At 44.6% G+C, this 20,661-nt stretch overlaps 1 protein-coding gene and 1 long non-coding RNA gene across 4 annotated transcripts in view; one reads left to right on the top strand and one right to left on the bottom strand.

The window, feature by feature from the left end:
* AK7 (adenylate kinase 7) overlaps positions 1-16,707 on the top strand; it is a 76,342-nt gene extending 59,635 nt beyond the window's left edge. For all 3 annotated transcript variants that reach the window (XM_082733229.1, XM_082733228.1, XM_082733230.1), the window contains 6 exons: positions 2,554-2,682; positions 3,282-3,350; positions 8,261-8,458; positions 11,373-11,593; positions 14,107-14,265; positions 14,743-16,707. In XM_082733229.1, the coding sequence (XP_082589355.1) occupies positions 2,554-2,682; positions 3,282-3,350; positions 8,261-8,458; positions 11,373-11,593; positions 14,107-14,265; positions 14,743-14,781 (815 nt within the window). In that variant the 3' untranslated portion in view covers positions 14,782-16,707. The remainder of the gene's footprint in view (positions 1-2,553; positions 2,683-3,281; positions 3,351-8,260; positions 8,459-11,372; positions 11,594-14,106; positions 14,266-14,742) is intronic.
* LOC309866045 lies at positions 2,323-6,242 on the bottom strand. Its single transcript, XR_014312389.1, has 2 exons — positions 5,519-6,242; positions 2,323-4,794 (listed from the first exon to the last, which is right to left on the bottom strand). It is a non-coding gene; the product is annotated as an uncharacterized lncRNA (long non-coding RNA).
* Positions 16,708-20,661: the final 3,954 nt, after the last annotated feature.

The following is a 20,661-nucleotide window of genomic DNA, read 5'->3' as shown; positions in this document are numbered from 1 at the left end:
CTGAGCAGGGAGCCTGACGTGGGGCTCAATCCCAAGACTCTGTGATCATGCCTGAGCCAAAGGCAGACGCTTAACCTACCGAGCGACCCAGGCGCCCCTCATACTAGCATTTTAAATATTACTTGAATGCGATAGACTTAAAATTAAAAAACAAAACAAAAAGCAGGTGTCGTTTTGAAGGCTGTCCAGGAGGGCTCCGTTCATTCATTTCAAAGCAGAAGTGACAGTCCTCTTCCAAGGAGCTCCACACTGCCAGGGTCGGGGTGAATCTCTAGGAGGTCAGCGTTCTCTAGAGAGAGCCACCTGGGCCTGGCCCTTTGTGTGCTCACATGCCGTAATTATCAGAAACTGCGGCTTAGAGGTCCCTTCTCGCATCCTGAACACTTCCGCTCTGAAGCCGACGGAGTGCGTGGCAAAGCTGGGGGCTGGAATCAAGGGAGGGATGCCTGGAGGGGCTGGAGCCTGGTTTCTGAATATAGATGTGCGTTCGCCTCGGCAACAGAACCTTCGGAAATCAGAAATAGACTGCTTAGATAAAACTCGTCTTTGAATTTTGCTGAATCCCTCGACACTTTACTTGGCTCTATTTCTTTGCATCCCTGTGAACCTCCTTACTGAGAAACAATGTCAGATCATTTCGAGGAATTTCATTATGCAAAATAACACCTTCGATTTTCTTTTTTTTTTTCTTTTCTTTTTTTTTGTCTCAGCCCTAACATTTAAATTTCTGAAAGACATAATTAGTTTTGAATCAGTTACTGCTTAACGAGTCATGTGTCAATGATAGAAGAAAGAAAAGGTGTTTCAATGACATCATTTTATTGTCATTAATTCAGTGATTAAAAATAGCAGGGGCGCCTGGGTGGCTCAGTGGGTTAAGCTGCTGCCTTCAGCTTAGGTCATGATCCCAGGGTCCTGGGATCGAGTCCCGCACGGCGGGGTTGGGGGGGGGTCTCTGCTTAGCGGGGAGCCTGCCCCCCCCTCTGCCTACTTGTGATCTCTGCCTGTCAAATAAATAAATAAATAATAGCAAAAACCCCGATGCTAGGTTGGCTCAGTCTGTTAAGCGTGTGACTCTCGATTTTGGCTTAGGCCATGATCTCAGGGTTCTGAGATGGAGCCCCGTGTCTGAGCTGCTTAAGATTGCCCCTGGGGGACCTAGGGGGCTCAGTCAGGTAATCCTCAGGTCAGGATCCCAGCACCCTGGGATTGAGTGAGTAGGGCTCCTTGCAAAAAAAAAGATTATCTCCCTCTCTCTTTAAAACAAAATTAAAAAAGGAGAGAGTGAGAGAGAGACCAAAACTATTTTATATCGTAGACCCACTGATAAACTAAAAGTATGGTGTGAGCCTAGAAAGGGCTTTGTAGATCAGTCACTCAAAGTTCCCACCCCACGATGCGGTAATGCCCACATCAGTAACGTAAAGGCAGCGCCAGGTCTCAGAAACAGTGGCTGTCTGATGATTGTGATAGAGTAACATGTGACTGTCACAGGGAAGCTGCATCATTTGATCCTTCAACCGTTGTGGCGGTTTTAGAACAAACTTCTCCATCCTCAGCGATGCCACGCACCGCAGGAATCGGGTGTCCAAGGCTTCGGAGAGAACTGTGTAGTAGGGCCAAGGTCGTGAGTGCAGATTTGGAGAGACCCAGGTAGGGAGGGTGTTGGTTCCTGCAGCTTTAAAGAGAACCGTGCCTTTGAGAGTTAGATCAAGCTCGATTTTTTTTTTAAAAGATTTTATTTATTTATCCAACAGACAGAGATCACAGGCAGAGAGGCAGGCAGAGAGGAAGGGAAGCAGGCTCCCTGCTGAGCAGAGAGCCCGATGCGGGACTCGATCTCAGGACCCTGAGATCATGACCTGAGCAGAAGGCAGCGGCTTAACCCACTGAGCCACCCAGGCGCCCTCGATTTTTATTTTTTAATTTATTTTTTACTTTCTATTTTTAAGTAATCTCTACACCCACTGTGGGCCTCGAACTCACCACTCCAAGATCAGTGGCTCACTTGGTAGAGCCAGCCAGGGACCCCAAGCTTGATTTTTGTTCCGATGCAGCAAATATTTATTAGTTATTCCATTATTAATAAGTCATGTTGTTAACAACACATGTGATTACTATCTCACTTAACTCTTACAGCACAAACATTTATCGCTATGTATTAAGGCTATTATTACCATGTCTTAAGGCTAGAAGGCTACAGATGAAGGCGTAATATCAAAACAGAATTGAGTGAACCCTGCTGGCACACGGGAACACACGTTCCACTTCACCCAGAAGTTGTGACTTCACCCAGAAGAAAATTTGGGAACTGCAGACATCAGCATTTGTTTCTGTTCTTTATTGCAGACAAGCACATGGGGTTCTTCTATTTTATTGTGCATTACAGCTCAGTGGATCATGTTCAGAATATAAAACCACATATTTGTAACTTTAAGGGAAAATAAAAGATTTTCAGTAGTTACTTGGACTACACAACAATTTTGAGATGACTTTGTAATCCCCATGAATAATGTGACTCCCTAGTAATATATATATTTTTCTTTTTACCAGGCCAACTAGAAGATCAATATGTAATTAGATTTATCAAAGAAAAGGTGAAATCGATGCCTTGCAGGAATCAAGGTTATATTTTGGATGGATTCCCGAAGACCTATGATCAAGCTAAAGACCTGTTCAATCGTGAGTTCGAGCGTTCCCCTTATTTTTTATTATTTTTTTAAAGCTTTTCTTTCTTTCGGGACGCCTGGGTGGCTCAGTTGGTTAAGCAGCTGCCTTCGGCTCAGGTCATGATCCCAGCGTCCTGGGATCGAGTCCCACATCGGGCTCCTTGCTCCGCAGGGAGCCTGCTTCTCCCTCTGACTCTGCCTGCCACTCTGTCTGCCTGTGCTCGCTCGCGCTTGCTCGCTCTCTGACAAATAAATAAATAAAATCTTTAAAAAAAAAAAAAAGATTTTCTTTCTTTCTTTGTGTAAACTCTACCCCCACCGTGGGCCTCAAACTCATGATGCTGAGGTCAAGAGCCGTGTGCTGTGCGGACTGAGCCAGCCAGACGCCCCTCCTTCATCTGAGTGCTCACCTTCAGATAAGTTGCAACATATCATAGTAATAGTGACTCAGTTAAAATTTGAACATCAGAGGGACTGTCTAAAACACATGCTTTTTCTATTTATCGTTAGTTTTCTAGTTAACATCTAGTTAAATATTTTAATATTTTGCTGAGGGGCTGTCCACAGTGATAGCACGTAATAAATACGAGAATGTATATTTTGTTTTATTAGAAGAAGACGAGGAAGAAGAAGAAGAAGTCAGAGGCAAAATGTTCCCCTTTGATAAACTAATCATACCCGGTAAGTTTAAAATATTTATTTCTCAAAGGTCATATTTAGAGGAATGCCATTTTGCACCCAAACCATCTTTTTTATGTCAATAAAGCAGATCTTTCTCCGCCTGCTCTTTTTTTTGTCGGGTGGGGGGGGTGGTGTAAAACGATACCCTTAAACCTCAGCTCTCAAGCTAGGGAATGTATGGGAGGCAACAATCAGAAATACAGGAATATTAAGTTCTGAAATGGACAGGAGTCTTTGAGAATGTTTGTTTCTGCTGCTCCCTCTGGGAACGAAGCACAGGGAGGCCAGTCCCCTGATGGTTTGACTTCTGAGCCAGTTGGCAAGACCACCAGGGACTGGGCCCTTCCTCCCGTTTTTGGTGGTAGCCATGCCCTCATCTTTCCCATCTTTCCCAAATCCAGGGTTGAGACTGGACAGGTGCCGAGCTGTTCACTGTTCACGTAGATACACAGATGTTGCACAATGTCCTCTTGGAAGTAAAGTGTAAACAACTTATTCCATGAAAAAGGATTTGCTGACTGTCAGCCTGGCTGACATTTCTTGTGACCTTGTCTTGAACTTTTAAGATTGTTGTTTTTTTTAATCAGTTTGCATGCGATATCATCATAGGAAACACAAAAACAGCTTTTCTCAGCAAGTGAGCCCGAGGTCATCTCTTAGGATTGTAGGGGGAGCGTGCTCGCTTGCGTCAGAGTCTGCACGGGAGCCAGTGTATGGCTGTAACCCTCTCCCCTTGGTCCAGGAAGAGCTTGCCATGAAGCTACTGGAAGCACTGGGGCCCCCAGAAAGCAGTCATCTTCAGGGATGTAGTTACTATTTATTTGCCTGAGGCCCTGAAGCCTGGGGCAGGGCGTTTGCAATACTGAAGGGGCGGGTTGTCTCAAATTTCCCATGAACATAAGTGTTGGGCTCAGAAAAAGTTAAAAACTAAAGTCGACTAAATAACCAGATCTCTCTGGTTTCTGAGAGTTTATCACTTCTGGGCAATATTCATTCATTGCAAACCGCCTGGCAAATCCTCACGCTTTCACTGGGGCAGTGCCCTGAACTGTTCGTCCATCATGTGTCCAGAACCACACGAGATAGGAATTCCTTGAACCTTTCTTTGCACAGTCCTGCCAGGCTGCAGTTACTCCCACGGTTACCTGATCCAGAAGCGAAAGCCCAGAGACTTACCTGAGACCATTTCCCTGGTACACGAAATGGCTTAAATTCAAACTCGGTCTCCTCTTTCCTCTGCCTCCAAAACACAGAGTTAATGAAACCCTTCCAGGAAATGGAATCATAAATGTGAAACGCTCAGATTCTTAACTGTGGTCTACTGGGCTGCTCTCCCTCTGCTGGACATGGTCCAAACGGGTCAAATGTGTCATCTCTTTGGAATGTTTAGTCTGCTCTTAGTAAATTATCTTCTTTCTGGAAATGGTCATTATTTTCTGTCTTCCTGGAAGAAATGAGAGGATTGTCTCATCTGTACTCAGAGAATTTTAATACAGGGAGGTGGCTGGGTGAGGACAGGAGAGGCTATTGCCATTGAAAGAAGGGACCCCAGAGTAGGGGGTATACCGTCTAGATCGTGTGGGGAAATGAGCCAGGTTTGGTCAGGAAGTAGGAAGCAAGAAGCAGTGAGGGGAAGCCTAGGCCATTGCCTTAATTGGGGTTTCTGCGGGAAAGGCAAGGCAGGGCTGAGGAAATAGCTTTTTTTTTTTAAGAGGATTGGCTACTTTGAGCCAGTTCCGGTGGGTTTTGCTCTCTAGTTCCCTGGTGCCTGGCTCCGGGATGGTTTAAGGCAAGGGAAATATTAGCGGCTTGGTGTGTGAGATTTATAAACGGGGTGGTCACTTTGCACATGACGGCCATTCTCCTGAGTAAGTAGTTGGCCATCTTTAGGAATTAGCCAGTCCTGAAAGAGGCAGTCTCTCTCCAGGTCTGTAACGTTCCCCCTGAGATGTCAAAACATCGTAAGATACAGAAAATAATAAATCTGATTAATACAAGTCCCCATGCTTGATTGGAGTGGTGACACACTTGAGTCTATGGTTGACCCAGTCATAGGTGGTGTTCTCTCTCCTTGATAAACCACTGCCTTTTATAACGGCTGCTAGCCTGCATCTAGGTCAGTTCTTTTCAGATCTCGTGGTTGAAGCCGGTTAAGTTTAAACTCATACCTGCTTGGGGCTCCTGGCTGGAGCAGTAGAACACGCTTCTCTAGATCTCAGGGTCATGAGTTTGATCCCCACATTGGACGTGAGCCTACTTAAAAAAATGAAGATAAATAAATACAGTTGTCTGTTTGCTTACTATGGAAAATACGTTTTAGGGACACCTGGGTGGCTCAGTCATTAAGCATCTGCCTTTTGCTCGAGTCATGATCGCAGGGTGATGGAGCCCCGCAGTGGGCTCCTTGCTCAGTGGGGAGCCTGCTGCTCCCCCTTGCTTGTGCTCTTTCTCTCTCTGAAAACTAAATAAAATCTTTTAAAAAATGTTTAAAACACAGATTTTCAGGGGCACCTGGGGGGCTTACTTGGTTAAGTGTCCAATTCATGATACTGGCTCAGGTCGTGATCTCATGGGTCGTGAGAACAAGGCCTGTGTCATGCTCAGTGGGGAGTCTGCTCAACATTCTCTGTCTCTTTCTCCCTCTGCCCCCTTTCAAATAAATAAATAAATCTTAAAAAAAACAAAACAAAACACAGATTTCTCATGACTCTAGATAGCCAAACACAGTGATCTCCTTGTTATATACAATCTACCAAGCAGAAATCTATTAATTGCTATCCATAGCCAGTACAAGGACAGTAGATGTTCCTTTAAAAAAAAAAAAAAAAGATTTGTTTATTTGAGAGAGAGAGAAAGCACGTGAGTGGGAGGAGGAGCAGAGAGGGAGAGAATCCCAAGCAGACGCTGAGCTGAGCTGGGAGCCCAACACGGGCTCGATCTCCCAAATCTGAGATCACGACCTGAGCTAAAATCAAAAGTAGGATATTCAACCAACCGCTCCACCCAGGCTCCCCAGGACAGTAGATGTTCTGAATCATTATCTCGAGATACTGCAAAATCCTGAAGTTCTGTCTGAATCATAAGAGAGAGATGACTTTTTAAAAAAATATCACCTGGCTGCCTCAGGCAACAGAGCACGCAACTCTTGATCTTGGAGTCAGGAGTACAAGCCCTATGTTGGGTGTAGAGCTTCCAAAAGAAAAGGAAAAAAAAAAAAGAAGAAGAAGAAACCATCTAGTGAAAAATATATTTCATCCTGCTAAAATTCTTGAAAGTTAGAAGCCAAGTTCATCACTGTTCTTGGTGTTTGGCTGACCGGAAGCTTTCTTCTCCCAGTCACTGGGAAGAAAAATACAGCATCACATTTTAAACGTCTTAGATCACTCACAGATTTATTAACTTTTCTTCTAGGTGTCTGACGTCATGGAGCTTAACTAGATTCAAATTTCAATGACTTTGTTGACATCATTTCAATTCAAGTACTATACCGGCATTTGGAGGTCTAGCTATCTCCTCTCCTTTTCAGAATATAGCCACTCAAGAAAATCAGATGATCACAGATGAGCATCTAAACTAAATTAAAATAGGTCAAAATAGTGGCAGCTTCAAACTATGGTTATGAATTTACTGGATCTTGTTCCACAAGCTCTGTCCTCAACCTTGATTTTCACTGTTCATGCAGGGAGCAGATGGTTCTCAGTGGAGGGCCACTTGCCCTGTAGGCACCCTCTGCTCTGGGCTCTGCTCTGTACACTTCCTTTTCTCATTCATTCAAGAAATCTTATTAGAATGCATTTGAGTGAAGATGGCCTTATTATGTGGCCAACCAATACAATTTAATTAATTAATTAATCTTTAAGTGTCTCAATAAAACTTAATTTACAAAGTCAGGTGATGGGCCCGGGTTGGCCCACAGGGAACCAGTACAATTTCAGGATAAAAATTAAATGGCTTCCAGGCTTCTCCAGACTCTTACGAGTAGCACGCTATTGGTTAATGATCTGGGCACCCGCGTACTCTGACCACACTGAGAACCTCTGAGAATAGTAACTCACCTAGAAAGTCTGTTTCACTGATGTGTGCTCTGATGACTCATTCACGCAACTTACATCCACCGAACTTATATGGGGAGCTGGAGAAACAGCTGCTTTCACAGGTTAATAGAAAATCACAGGTGGATGAAATGACCCCTATCGTTAATCTGATTCCCGGGTCAGACATCAGATAGGCGCTCTGTTGAATGGGAGGCAGACGCTTCCTGGCCAGTTTCATTACGTGAGAAGAGCTGGATCTGGGGAATCTCAAGTCCCAGGGGGAGCCCTTGTTTTTATTAATTGGCCAAATTGGCCATCAGTTCGCTCAGCCGCTAGTCTCCTTGGGAGCCTGTGATGCTGTGCAGGGAGGCAGGGGAAGGTGCAGGGGGGCCTGGCTGGGCGGCAGCTGATGGTTGATGCCACAGGGTTTTCAGAGATGCGCTAATTCCGATTTCTGCTGCTTTATGTTATCGGATTTCTTTTTACTCGATGATTAGATTTGCTACCATTTGCTATTTGGCATTTTATTTGCTATATTTTTCTCATTAGAGATTTGCGCTTTCCAATTTCTGCTGCTTTTTTTTTTTTTTTTCTTAAAAGGAAGAAAGGAGGGAAAGAATGAGAAAGGAAGAAGGGGAAAAAGAGAAAACTAACAGATCTCACAGAGTACCAGCTGGCTGGGCCTCATGGGGAGGTGTCTGGAAATGTCAGTGATTTGTATGCATGTAATCTCCTCGGTGAGAGGCGGCAGGGAGGCCAGTTAGTCACTGAGGTCCAGCCTGGGCACCCGACATTTCGGTTAGCGCTGGCCCGGGCCACCTGCGGGATAGACCCTCCATTCCTCGGGTTAACTCAGGAGCTCCGCTCTCTCCCCAGAGTTCGTTTGCGTGCTGGACGCCTCGGATGAGTTCCTGAAGGAGCGGGTGATGAACCTCCCCGAGAGCGTCGTGGCGGGAACCCACTACAGCCAGGACCGCTTCCTCCGGGCCCTGAGCAACTACCGGGACCTCAATACCGAGGATGAGACTGTCATCAACTATTTCGATGAGATTGAAATCCACCCGATACATATTGGTATGAGCGAGGCTCGAGACTAAGGTCAACGTGAAGAACCACTGACAAGTGTCAGGACCCCATCCCTCCGCCCCCAGGCACCCCTGGTGCGAGTCTGGAGTCTGTGGAGTCTGGAGTCTGTCGCAGGGCTGAGGGCAGGACAGGGAAGCAGAGCTTATGTCCCTGGGGCCAGGAGATCACAGGGCAAACAGGGCTTTCCTTCTGGGGAGTCCTTCTACTTGAGGATTTGGTGTGTGGTGGGGGGGTGTTGGGGCATACGAAAATATATGCATAGGTTATGAAATCGAATACCAAAGTGGCATTTTTTTGAAGGACACTTCAAAGATATGTATATTTGCTGCCGGCTGCTTCCGTGGGGGCAGTGTTTTGTCCCCAGAGCTTTGCAGGGCCCTGATGCTCTTCCCAGAGCCCCTCCTGGCCTTTAGACCGGCTGTCTGACCCCCACTGCTACTCAGAAAGCAAATTGTCCTTCACCGCATTTCCCTTTATTTCCAGTAAGCACTGAACTCAGATCTCAGCAGCCAGCAGGCGCTCAGTAAGTAGGATTTGTCATCAGCCTCACTTGGCCGTCACTGTTCCTGGCTTCAAATCTCAGCTGTCATAGGGTGTTTCTACTTCCCTGGACTTTGGTGAACCGTTGAACTTCCTTTCTGGCTTCCTGGATCTTGACATTTCTTCCTCCCCTGAGTTTGATGAGGAACCCCTAGCCTGGTAGAACTCAGTGGCCAGGCTGACCCCTGGAGGTCTTTCAGGGTCTCTCTTTGCCCTCAAGAGCCAGAGAGGACAGCATCTGGCCCCTGGAGTGCCGGGAGGTGTACCGCCAAGGAATCATGTCCACGTGAAGCAGGAGAGCTGGTCTCAGGGCTGGCTCTGCTCATCTGTGTTCTCATCTGTGAAATGGGAAAACACCCCCTGCCTTGTAGAGTTATTACAAATGCAGAGATAGGAGATAGGAAGTGTCTGGTGCAATGGTTGACTAATTTTGTTATTACTAAGACATGACATAGTGTGCTGTTAAGCAATAAAAAGATAATGCAATTTATAAATCGACAAAATCTGCTTGGCCCCCGAAGAAGTGATTGGGTTTTGTCCTCCTGTGTGCCCTGGACTCACATTTTCCATGTAAAACCTTAGGATTTGAATCTACTAATATGGAAAGTAGCTCACCCTATTTGATTAGAGAATTGGGAGAAAATGGTGAGGACATTGCACAAAAACAGTGATTGCCATCTTTTCAGTAATGCTCAGAAAGTGATTTATGGAAAAATCAGGAAAGCCCTGGGGAGAAAGGTTGAGAAAGACAGAAACGAAGGGAGGACTGGATGCGAGGTCATTGTGTGTGTGTGCTGGTCACATCTGACCTCATCTCCACCCTGACGAGGAGGAGATGACGTTAAAGGGAAAGGAGAGATAAATCTTAGTGGGGATGGGGGTGGGGGAGGGGTCAAGGTCAGGAATGCAGGCTACCGGGCCCTGCCCGAGAAGGATCAGGAACAGGGCTGGCACCTGCATTTTCTCTCGGCAAGTCTGGACTTCTCTCCTCTCTCAGAGTCTCTTTCTTTTTGGCTCTTTGGACCAGCATATCTCCTCCATCATTCACGTAGTGAACTGGGGTTGCCCCACAGCCCAGGAGTTTCTATCCTGGGAGCCAAGCCTAGAGCTAGACCTTCCACCCTAATAACACAGCCCTAGAAGGGCAAATCCAAAGTCATGGTTTGGGCAGGTTCCCATCCCCAGTCAGCAGTTCCCCTGTCCCAGGGTCAGGGCACAAGTATAGGTTTGGGCAGCCCTGGTCTCCAAAAGTGAGCCTCTTCAAAAGTGTTTCAGAGCATTTTCAAGCACATCAAGTTGTAATTACTGTTAGAGACATTGGGAGAAATACATTAAAGTGTCAGAGTGCAGGCAAGGCATGGAATATATGAATTTTGTTTTATTTTGCTTTTGTTCACTTTTGGGGGCTTGCTTCCTCCCACCAAGTGACGTATATTGACCCTTCTTCCCCTCTTCCCAAGCAGAAGCTAGAGGTGCCTCTAGTCTGGGTCAAGGTCATAGTGTAGGAAGGCAGGGAGGGGGCGTGGCGATGGTTGTGCCATGAGGGCAAGGTCCCTACTCCTAGGAAGATCTGAGGCGCTGAGAACAAAAATCGTCCACTGCACACCCTTCTGATGGGGGCACTTTCCTAGCAAACCCAAGAGAGTGGGTGTAGAATGTAGTGTGGAGCAACTCTGTAGAGAAACTCATGGTTTACCAAAAAGCTGCTGCTGGTTTTTTGTTGTTGTTGTTGTTTTGGTCTCGATGTTAAATTAGTTGGATATTCTAGAATTTGGACTTTTCCCTATTCAAGAAGGCTAACTGAAATGGTTTGTTTTACTTGTTAATTAAAAATGTATCCCAGGATCATTGAGTTTCAGAAACAGGAAAAAAAAAAAAAAAGAAGAAGAATAAAAAGAAATGGGGGAACTCCTGTCGGGCTTTCAGCAAGTATAGGGCTTTCTCCTGTGGGAACCCCCACAGCAGCCTCTCTCTCTGCTTGGATGCTTCCAGGGATGGAGAACTCTTTTTTTTTTTTTTTTTAAGGAAGTCCATCCATCCCACCCATCCCCCACTGCTCAAAATCAGTGCTGTCAGAGCTCAAAAACGGAGCCCCCCCTCTTCCTCCCAGACCCAGGACTCCCAGACACAGGGCTGGTATTTGCTCGTGAGCCAAGAAATCCTGAGCCATCCTGGCCACCGGAACAGCAAAGCCCAGTGTGGTCATTTCCTAACGTAACAAAACATAACATCACATCATGGTAATTTACATTTCCACAGCACATTTATGAGAACAAAGAATTTTCCCGAATGGGGTCTCAGAGTGGTACCTTGGAGAATATAAGTGTGTGCTGATCTCCTTTCTCTCTCCTGGTATTGAAAGATGTAGGAAAACTTGAAGACCCTCAAAACAGACTTGCCATCAAACAGCTCATCAAAGAGATTGGGGAGCCTCGAAATTATGGCCTAACGGAAGAAGAGAAGGCAGAGGAGGAGCGGAGGGCTGCAGAGGAGAGGCTGGCCAAGGAGGCCATGGAGGAGGCGGAACGGGAGCACAGGGAAGCCGTGGAGCTGGCGGAGAAGATCGCCCGCTGGGAGGAGTGGGTGCGTGAGTGTGTGCGCGGGTCTGGGGGCGGGACGCCAAGCCATTTTGGCAGCTGCACTTCCCATCCTGCTCCTAGAGAAATGTCATGGAAATACCCAAGCATGTGTTTGTGTTTGTTTTGGTTTGGGTTTGTTTTGTCATATGCCAATTTCCTAAAAGGTGCCTGTGGTCTTTTGCTTGGGATAAATAATCGCAATAATAGCACCTAGCCTTCACCAGTACTGATAATCCAGATCCTTGTAACTGGGTCCCGTGGTGCCGTAGGCCAACCTTGGGATTTCCTCTGATTTTCCTCCATTTACACATCTCACCTGGATGGTCAGCCTTGTTCACCCTCTCGATTCCCCAAATCATGGATTCCTGCCTATTCTGCTACTGAAAATCACACTCAGATCCTTCCACAGCTCCTCACTTCTGATCAGGGTCGGAGTTTCTCGCTGGAATCATGGTGCCTCCTCCCTGGTCTCCCCGCTGGGCTCCTGTCCATCTCCAGCCTGTTCCCAAGCTGCCGCTGGCGGTCCTTCTAATGTACAGACCCACGTGGGCAATTCCCTGTGCAAACGTTTCACAGGCTTCCATCACCATGAGGCTCGTTATTGGGGCCTTCCAGGTTCTGGCATGATGCATTTCAGTAAGACACTGTGTCCGCAGCTAACTTCCTTACTTGCTTTGAGTCTTTCCTAAAAAGCCCTCTTCCCAAGGAAGCCTTTCCTGCACACCATATTTAAAATGTCAACCCCTGCGTCTCCCCATCACATGGCCTATCCCTTTATAGGTCTCAATTTCCCTCTTTGCACTTATTCTCAGAGACTATATATTTTATATATTTATCTTACTGTCTTTTCTCTGCACAGAATTTAAATCACATGAGGACAAGGATTTTTTTCTATTGCTGTTCAATACCACATGTCCAATGCCAAGAACTGTGCTTGACACTCAACTTGAACTTAATAGACACTCAACAAATATTTGTGGAAGGAACGGGGAGATAAAGGATGTCCTTAAGCACACATCTTTGGGTGCCCGATTATCTCCTTAGCATGAATTCCTGAATTTTGTTAGGTCAGACTACACGTGGTGTAATTTTTGATACATATTTCGAAACTACCTTCTAGCAAGGGTAGAGCAGCTCACACCTTGTCTACCAGTGGCTTTCCCTACACTTCCTCCAATGCTGCTTTCTCAGTTTTGCTCACAAAACATCAACCAGATAACCAAAACCCCATCCCATTGCTTTAATGTTCATCTCTCGGGTCAGGCATGTACCAACTCTGCCTTGTTCATTGGCATTTCTATTTCTCATGTTGCACGTTTTCTCTGCCCATGTTTGGGCGGTATGTTCTTTTCTTAGTATTTTGCAAGAACAGCTCCCGATAAGGTAGTGTAGTCATAGAAACAGGAGGGGGCTCATGAGACAAGGGTCTCCCAGGCTGTGTTGCTAGAGTCAAAGTCTCACTCCTTCTCTGGGTAGCTTTGTGGTTCTGTACAGATTTCTGTGTATCCCTTTCTCCATCTGTGAGAGGAGGAGGATAGTACCTGCTTCATACAGTGATGGGGTGATGAGTCAGTTATGTGCAGATGTATGCAAATTGTGTTCCTCTCGTGATAGCCTAGCTTTTTATAATCTGTTGCAAATGGTTTTTCTCAACTCATCATTTATGTTTTGACAGCATTTATGGTGTGTCTTCTGGACATAGAGAAGTTTTATTGTTGTGTGTAGTCAAATCCATCAGTCCATTTCCCATGTTGGTTTATGGCTTTACTGTCTTGCTGGGAAAAATGCTTTTTTAACAGATAATATCATCTAGGACTCTTTATCTTGCAAGTGACAGAAAAGCAAACTCAATATGGCTTAGAAATAAAGAAAACTTACTGATTCACTCAAATCAAGGGGGGGCAAGTAGAGCTGGCTTCAGGCAAGGCTTGATATGTGACTCAGAGGATTCATCAAGGACCTGGGGTCCCTATCTCTGTTCTGCTCTCCACGCTGGCATCATCCTTGGGTTCTACCTGATGTGCTTCTCCTTTATTAATATCCACAGGCAGGAGGTGGGCTGGACTGATGGGATTAAGTCCCACCTAAACTACCAGGCTAAGAAGGGAGATTTCTCAAAGGAATCTGGAATTACTATTCCCAAGAGAGGAGGGACCATATGCCAAGCAAGGAATAACACGTGTTCACCAGATGAATACCTTCTAGACTTTCTATTAGCACTTCTGTGATTCTTTCCCTCATGCCTTTCTTCCCCCGCTCTGGCTCTTTCTTCATCTGGGCAGCTAGAAATTATCTTGATTTAAGATGTGAGTTTGGGATCCAGTTTATTATTTTCTAGCACACTAAGCAGTTGTTACAACACCATGTATATCTTTTCTCTGCTGTTTGCGATGCCAACTTGATCATAATCTAGTGGCCACGTACAGCAGTATTGGGTTCCAATGTACTCTGGGATGAATCAGGTGAATGTGTTCTCCCCTTTCTGTTTAACCCAACCCCCAAATGTTCTATTTGTAGAATAAGCGACTAGAAGAAGTGAAAAGAGAAGAAAGAGAACTACTAGAGGCCCAGTCTATTCCCCTGAGAAACTATTTAATGACCCATGTGATGCCAACCCTGATGCAGGGTCTGAATGAGTGTTGTAAGGTCAGACCGGATGATCCCGTTGATTTTCTGGTAAGAGATATTTGTTTTACTATCAATTTGAAATTAAAAGATGCCCAAATCTGGGGCGCCTGGGTGGTTCAGTGGGTTAAAGCCTCTGCCTTTGGCTCAGGTCATGATCCCAGGACCCTGGGATCGAGCCCCACATCGGGCTCTCTGCTCAGCAGGGAGCCTGCTTCCTCCTCTCTCTCTGCCTGCTTCTCTGCCTACTTGTGACCTCTGTCTGTCAAATAAATAAATAAAATATTAAAAAAAAAAAAGATGCCCGAATCTAAACAAAAAGCTAGTTGAGATAGAGAAAGCATTGTGTCTCGTTTTTTTTTTTTTTTTTTTTTGAGAAATAGCCTCTTAAGACCTTCACAGTGTATAGTAAGATTTTCTTACTTCTTTGAAAGTAAAGATTTATGTACTTTTATTTTGAAATGATAAACAGTAGTAGTACTGTCTTCTAAACCGATGTGTCTTTTTTTTCCTCTCTTTTAATTATAGGCAGAGTATCTCTTCAAGAACAATCCTGAAACGCAGTGAAAATTTAAAGATTGGGTGTGATACACCTTTAGAGTTAGAGATGAGGTTAAAATTGTGATTTGGAATTCTGCTTGAAAAAAAATGCTTTTCCAGTTTTTGGAAAATTCTTTGTTTTCCCTCTAAGCAAATACTTTATTTTTTTCTTAATACTTTATAATTTTGGGGGGCCAATACTTTATTAAGTAGAATCATTATAAAAAGCTGATGGCAATGAGTGACTTTGTTAAAGAACTGTATTTTAAAGGTAAATTGATGAAGTATCTGTGTATAGTTCATAGGACAAATATTGATATAACATTTCATTCTTAGTCAAAGTGTTCTGCACACTTGGATTTACAGTAATTCATAGCATGAAGAGAATCAAACTGTATATTATTTGAACACGTAGGCTAATGACTTTACATAGTTTGCTATTGCCCTAGTGCCAATGGTGTCAGAAAGAAATGACAATGGTCATTTGGTGATCCAGTTTATTATTTTCTAGCACACTAAGCAGTTGTTACAACACTGGTGACTCATGCTAAGTCAGATGTCATTGGTTTACAGGGGTAAATTTTTGAGTTCAGGGTCAGTATCTTAAGCAATGAGTCATAGAATTATAAACCTTTTGGTAGAAAAAAATACCATAACAGAATAAATAATCCTAGTATTTGTGGTAATTAAAAGTTAAATATTTTCAACAAACTTTATAATATAGCCATAAGCATTCAATCCCTATGGTCTTTTCCAGTTTGAAAAATCCCATAATTCCCAGAATTATACACTATGAGAAGTTACACTGAATGAGAAATGTATTAAAATATATTTCATCTTGGGGCACCTGGGTGGCTCAGTCCATTAAGTGTCATCCTTTGGTTCGGGTCGTGATCCCATGGTCCTGGGATAGAGCCCTGAGTCAGGCTCCCTCCTCAGGGGAGAGCCTGCTTCTCCCCTCTCTCTGTCCCCCCTCGCCCCTTTGCCCCCCTGCTCTTACTTGATCTCTCTTGCTCACTCTATCTCAAATACATAAATAAAATCTTAAAAAAATAAAATATATTTCATCTCTTTAAATAATGTAATTTGAATATAACGGCACGGTTTTTTTTTATTATTATAGTAAAATACATACAACATAACATTTACCACTGCGACCTTCTTAAAATGTACAAGTCGGTGGCACTAGGTGCATTGGTTGTATTTATTTCATGAAAGGGAGGTATATGCAAAACGACTTCCTAGGGCTGAGGGAGCAGGAGGACCAAAGAAAAAGGCTGACAAGCCCAGTTTGACAAGAAATGGTTTATTAAGGAGATTTATGGACAGAAGTATGTCTCAGGGTAGTCCCTAGACCAGTAGGTCCCCAACACCACCCCCCCACCCCCGCCAAGAGCTGCTTTTATAGCCCTAGAGGCTGGAAGTCCACCCAATCAGAGAATAGGTGTCTGTTGGGGCACATGGGTGGCTCAATCATTGAGCTTCTGACTCTGGATTTCTGCTCTGGTCATGATCTCAGGTTGTGAGACTGAGCTCCACTGGGGGTGGAACCTGCTGGCCCTCCCTCTTTCTCTGCCCCCTCCCCTTTTAGAACGACAACAATGATAAAGAATAGGTGTGTCAGAGTCCTATTTCCAGGGCAGATCATGGACATTATGCCCTAAGGGTGTGCTTAAGGGTGTGATTAAACAAAAGGAAAGAATGTGAGTGAAGGCTTGAGCTCAAGAAGAGTGGTCCAGATAGTCTACCATTAGCATTTGCTCAAGATGGTGTTGGCCTCACACAGCCCTGGATAAGCATTATCACTACCTAGTTTTAGAACCTTTCCATCACCCCAATGGAAATCCTGTACCCTGTACTATCCCTTCATCCCAGCTCCTGGCAACCACTAGTCTGCTTCCTGTCTCTACAGATTTGTTTCTTCTGGATATTTACATAAACAAAATCGCTCAATATGTGGCCTTTCATGTCTTCTTTCATGGGCATATCTCCAAGGCTCATGCCGTGGCATGGATCAGGGCTTCATCCTGTTGATGGCTGAATAATATTGTACTGTACAAATGCACCACAGGCTCTTGAACCATTCATTTGTTGAGGGACAATTTGGGTCATTTCCATCTTTTAGATACCGTGAAATGCTGCTATGCATATTTGTGTACAGGTTCTTGTTTGAACAGCTGGTGTCAATGGGGGGGAGCAGATACCTAGGAGCGGAATTGCTATCACACTGTAATTCTATGTTTAACTTCCTGAGGAACTGCTGACCATCTCCACAGTAGCTGCATCATTGACACTCCCACCAGCGATGCAGGAGGATTCCAATTTCTCTGCATACTTAAGCTTGTTATTGTGTGTGTGCACCTGGGGTGTGTGTGTGCACATGCCAGTGATGCTAATGGATCTGAAGTGTGTCACACTGTGACTAAGCATGTTTACACATGCCTGCTGGCCATGTGTATATCTTCTTTGGGAGACATGTACGTTCAAGTCCTTTGCTCACTTTGTATTTGTCTTTTTGCTATTGAACTATACAAGTCTTTTATATATTCTTCATGCAAGACCCTTATCAGATATATGATTTGCAAATATTTCCCCCTATTCCATGGCTTGTCTTTTCACTCTCTTGACAGGTGTCCTTGAATGCACAAAATCTCTTCATTTTGGTGACATCCAATTACCTCTTCTTTTGCTTCCCTGCACTACTTTTGACCCTAATACTTTAATCAAAGACACTAAGTAAATAGAACACATCTTCAAGTTTGAAGTCATTAGCCTTCATAATACTTACCTTCCCTGCCTTCATGATGGATACATTCCATGACCTTGCTTCTTAGTTCACTGAGAAAACCCAAGCAATCCAAAGAGCCGTTCTATCCTCCTACTATAAACTAGCTCTGTTTCCCTTCTGTGCTTCCATCTAGGACCAACTCCTGACTTATGCCTGGATGCCACCCTGTCTCACATCATCAGATGCTGCTCCTAGAACTGCTCTTCTCTCTCACAGCCAGATTTCTCCCTTGTTTCTGGATCATCACCCTTCACTTCCAACTTAATGTACTAGCTCCTACACTTCAAAAAAAAAATGAGGGGCGCCTGGGTGGCTCAACTGGTTAAATGGCTGCTTTTGGCTCAGGTCATGATTCCAGGGTCCTGGGATCGAGCCCAGCATCGGGCTCCCTGCTCAGTAGAGAGCCTGCTTCTTTCTCTCCCTCTGCCTGCCACTCTGCTTACTTGTGCTCTCTCTCTGTCAGATAAATAAAATCTTTAAAAACAAACAAAACAGAAAACGAGACTGAAAGATTAAAATGCAGAAAACTTCCTTGACCTCTGCAGCCTCCTCCAGCCATGGCCCCAGTATCCTGTCCCTCTTTAGATCAAGGTTACCAGTGTCCTTCAAGACCTCCGAATCCAACGGTCAAATCCTACTTGACCTCTCCGAGCATTTCATCATTTTCTCTTTGAAACCCTCTCTGCCCTCCACCAGAATGTTGAAAGCAAGGCCAATCCAATTTCTAAGCACACTCGCCCCTCCCCTCCACTGCTGCTCCTGCAGGCCCCATCTCGGGGATCAGCAATTCCATCCTTCCAGTTGCTCAGGGCCCGAACCTGGTGTTACCTTTGGCTCCTTTTTTCCTTATTCTCGCTCAGTTCACCAGTGCATCATACTGGCCCAACTTTTGCAACATATCCTGTCCTCCTGCTTTTCACCCCTTCAACACTAGTATCCTGGCCCAAGATACCACCGTCTCCCACCTGGATTGCTGCTGTCACCGGTCCCTGGGAGGCTCCTTCCTGTGACTGCTCTTAACATAGCAGCAGGGGGATCTTTTTCAAACAGATGTCTGATCCCCTCCAAAGCCTTGCCTTCTCATGTAGGGTGGAAGGCAAAGTCCTGACCCAGCCTGAGAGGCCTTATATAGTTTGACCCCTCATGACCTCCATGCCCCCTCACTTCGCTCTTCATTGCCAAGTGCAGTCTGCTTTAGGGCTATTGCCTGGAATCGTTGGCCCACACATATCCCTGTGACTCACTCTCACCACATCCTTGGATTGGATCAAACATCCTGTCCTCTGAGGGGCCTCCTCAGACCATCCTGTTGGTGACATCCCACTCTGTTCCTTTTCTCTGCTTGCACTGACATCACTTTATAAGCCATTGTTTTTATTGTCTCTTTCCCCCACTAAAACGGAAGCTCCACAGAGGTGGGACTGTTTTTTGCTGTTATCTCTAGAGATGAAAAAGGTACACAGCACACATTAGAAATATAATATTAGTGAGTGAAAGTTATTTAGCTGAAATTTATTTGTTCTACAATTCAGATCTCCAGTCTGTTGATGAAGTCCATATTACACCTTTCCATAGGCTGTGATGGGTTATTTGAGGAAATCTCCCCAAATCAAAGGGTCACAAGGAGGCTTCACTAAGTGGCACTGATTTTGGTGAATTCATATAGAGTCTAGCCCTCTGCCAGGCAAGGTAAGAAGAGTGATCTCAGCCATGTCTTGGGTCAGGTGGGTCCCAGAGAGGCTGACTTGTCTTAACTCATCTCCTAGGAGACCAGGAGAGAAGACAAGAGTATGACTGCACTCACAATGAGACACACTCACAGTTGTTGAGCGGCAGCATACCTGCACCCACTTCCTCAGCACATTCTCTTCCTCCAAGCAGGTTCTCTGAGTAGCCGGCTGATCACAAGTGCTTGGGGAGTGCAAAACCAGGACAAGGCACTGGCTTCCGCTAGCTTGATGTGTCCACCCCCACCGCACCCGTCCTGTGTTCTGGTTCTTCCTGACAAGGTGCATTTGCCCAGACTTTTGGGTGGGCAGTGAGTTTACTTCTGTGACTCCCCTTGACACATTCCCTCTTAAAAGATATTGACATATTCATTCTTCTGGGTCTTACGTTAGGAGGCGCTCTTTTTAAGGGGACTTTTCATTTTTCTGGTTTGATTCATTAAGAGTCACTTTACAATTAAGGTCTTTGAAGGCAATTTTTCTCCTAAAATCTAAGCAGTCCAGCTTGTCACTGCTAAGCATCTTCTCTCTGTAGAACTATAATTTGGATGGACATATTTCTATATTACTTAAAAGAGCTGGTATCATTTATAATAAAGTATCTAGCTCCAATCTAAAAAAGATGTGTAAAACCTCCACATAGAGAATTATAAAACACTGCTGATAGTAATGCAAAATGAAATGGAGGAATAAACTGTATTAATGCCTTGTAAAGCTCAGTACTGTTAATACTTCAATTCTTCTCCCAAATAATGATCTGTAGAGTCAATGCAATCCTAATCAAAATTCTAGTGTGTTTCTTTTCTCTTTTTTGGTGGGAAGTGGTCATCTGATTCAGAAATGTGTATGGTCATGCAAAAGAACCTTGGAGAGTCAGAAGGAACCACAGCAAACTTGGGAGGATTTCACTCTCCAGACAGCAAAACTCATTATGAAGTCACAGTGATTAAGATCAGTGGAAAATAAGGAGTCTAGAAATAGATTCAAATATTAATAAATCACCTGATTTATAACAAATTCACCTTTGCAATTCAATGGGGAAAAAGTATGGTCTTTTCAACAAATGATGCAGGTCACTTTGGAGTCATGCATTAAAAACAATCAAAAAACCAAAGCCCGCCAGAAAACTCCCCAAATCCAAAAAACCTAAACCCTTGACCTCTGATTAACACTATACACAAAATTATTTTAAGATGGATCATAGACTTAAACAGGAAAGTCAAAACAATAAAGCTTCTAGAATTAAATAAAATGTAAGAGGAATTCTTCATAATCCAGGGGTGGCAAAGATTTCTCAAAATAACACTGAAAGAGTAAAAAGTCAGGGGGCCCCTGGGTGGTTCAATCTGTTAAGCATCTGCCTTCAGTTTGGGTCATGATCCGGGGTCCCAG

Source organism: Mustela nivalis (assembly GCF_964662115.1).
Source record: "Mustela nivalis genome assembly, chromosome: 6".
Taxonomy (NCBI): Eukaryota; Metazoa; Chordata; class Mammalia; order Carnivora; family Mustelidae; genus Mustela; species Mustela nivalis.
The sequence above is the reverse complement of the archived record's forward strand: the minus strand, read 5'-3'. Positions and strand labels throughout refer to the sequence as shown.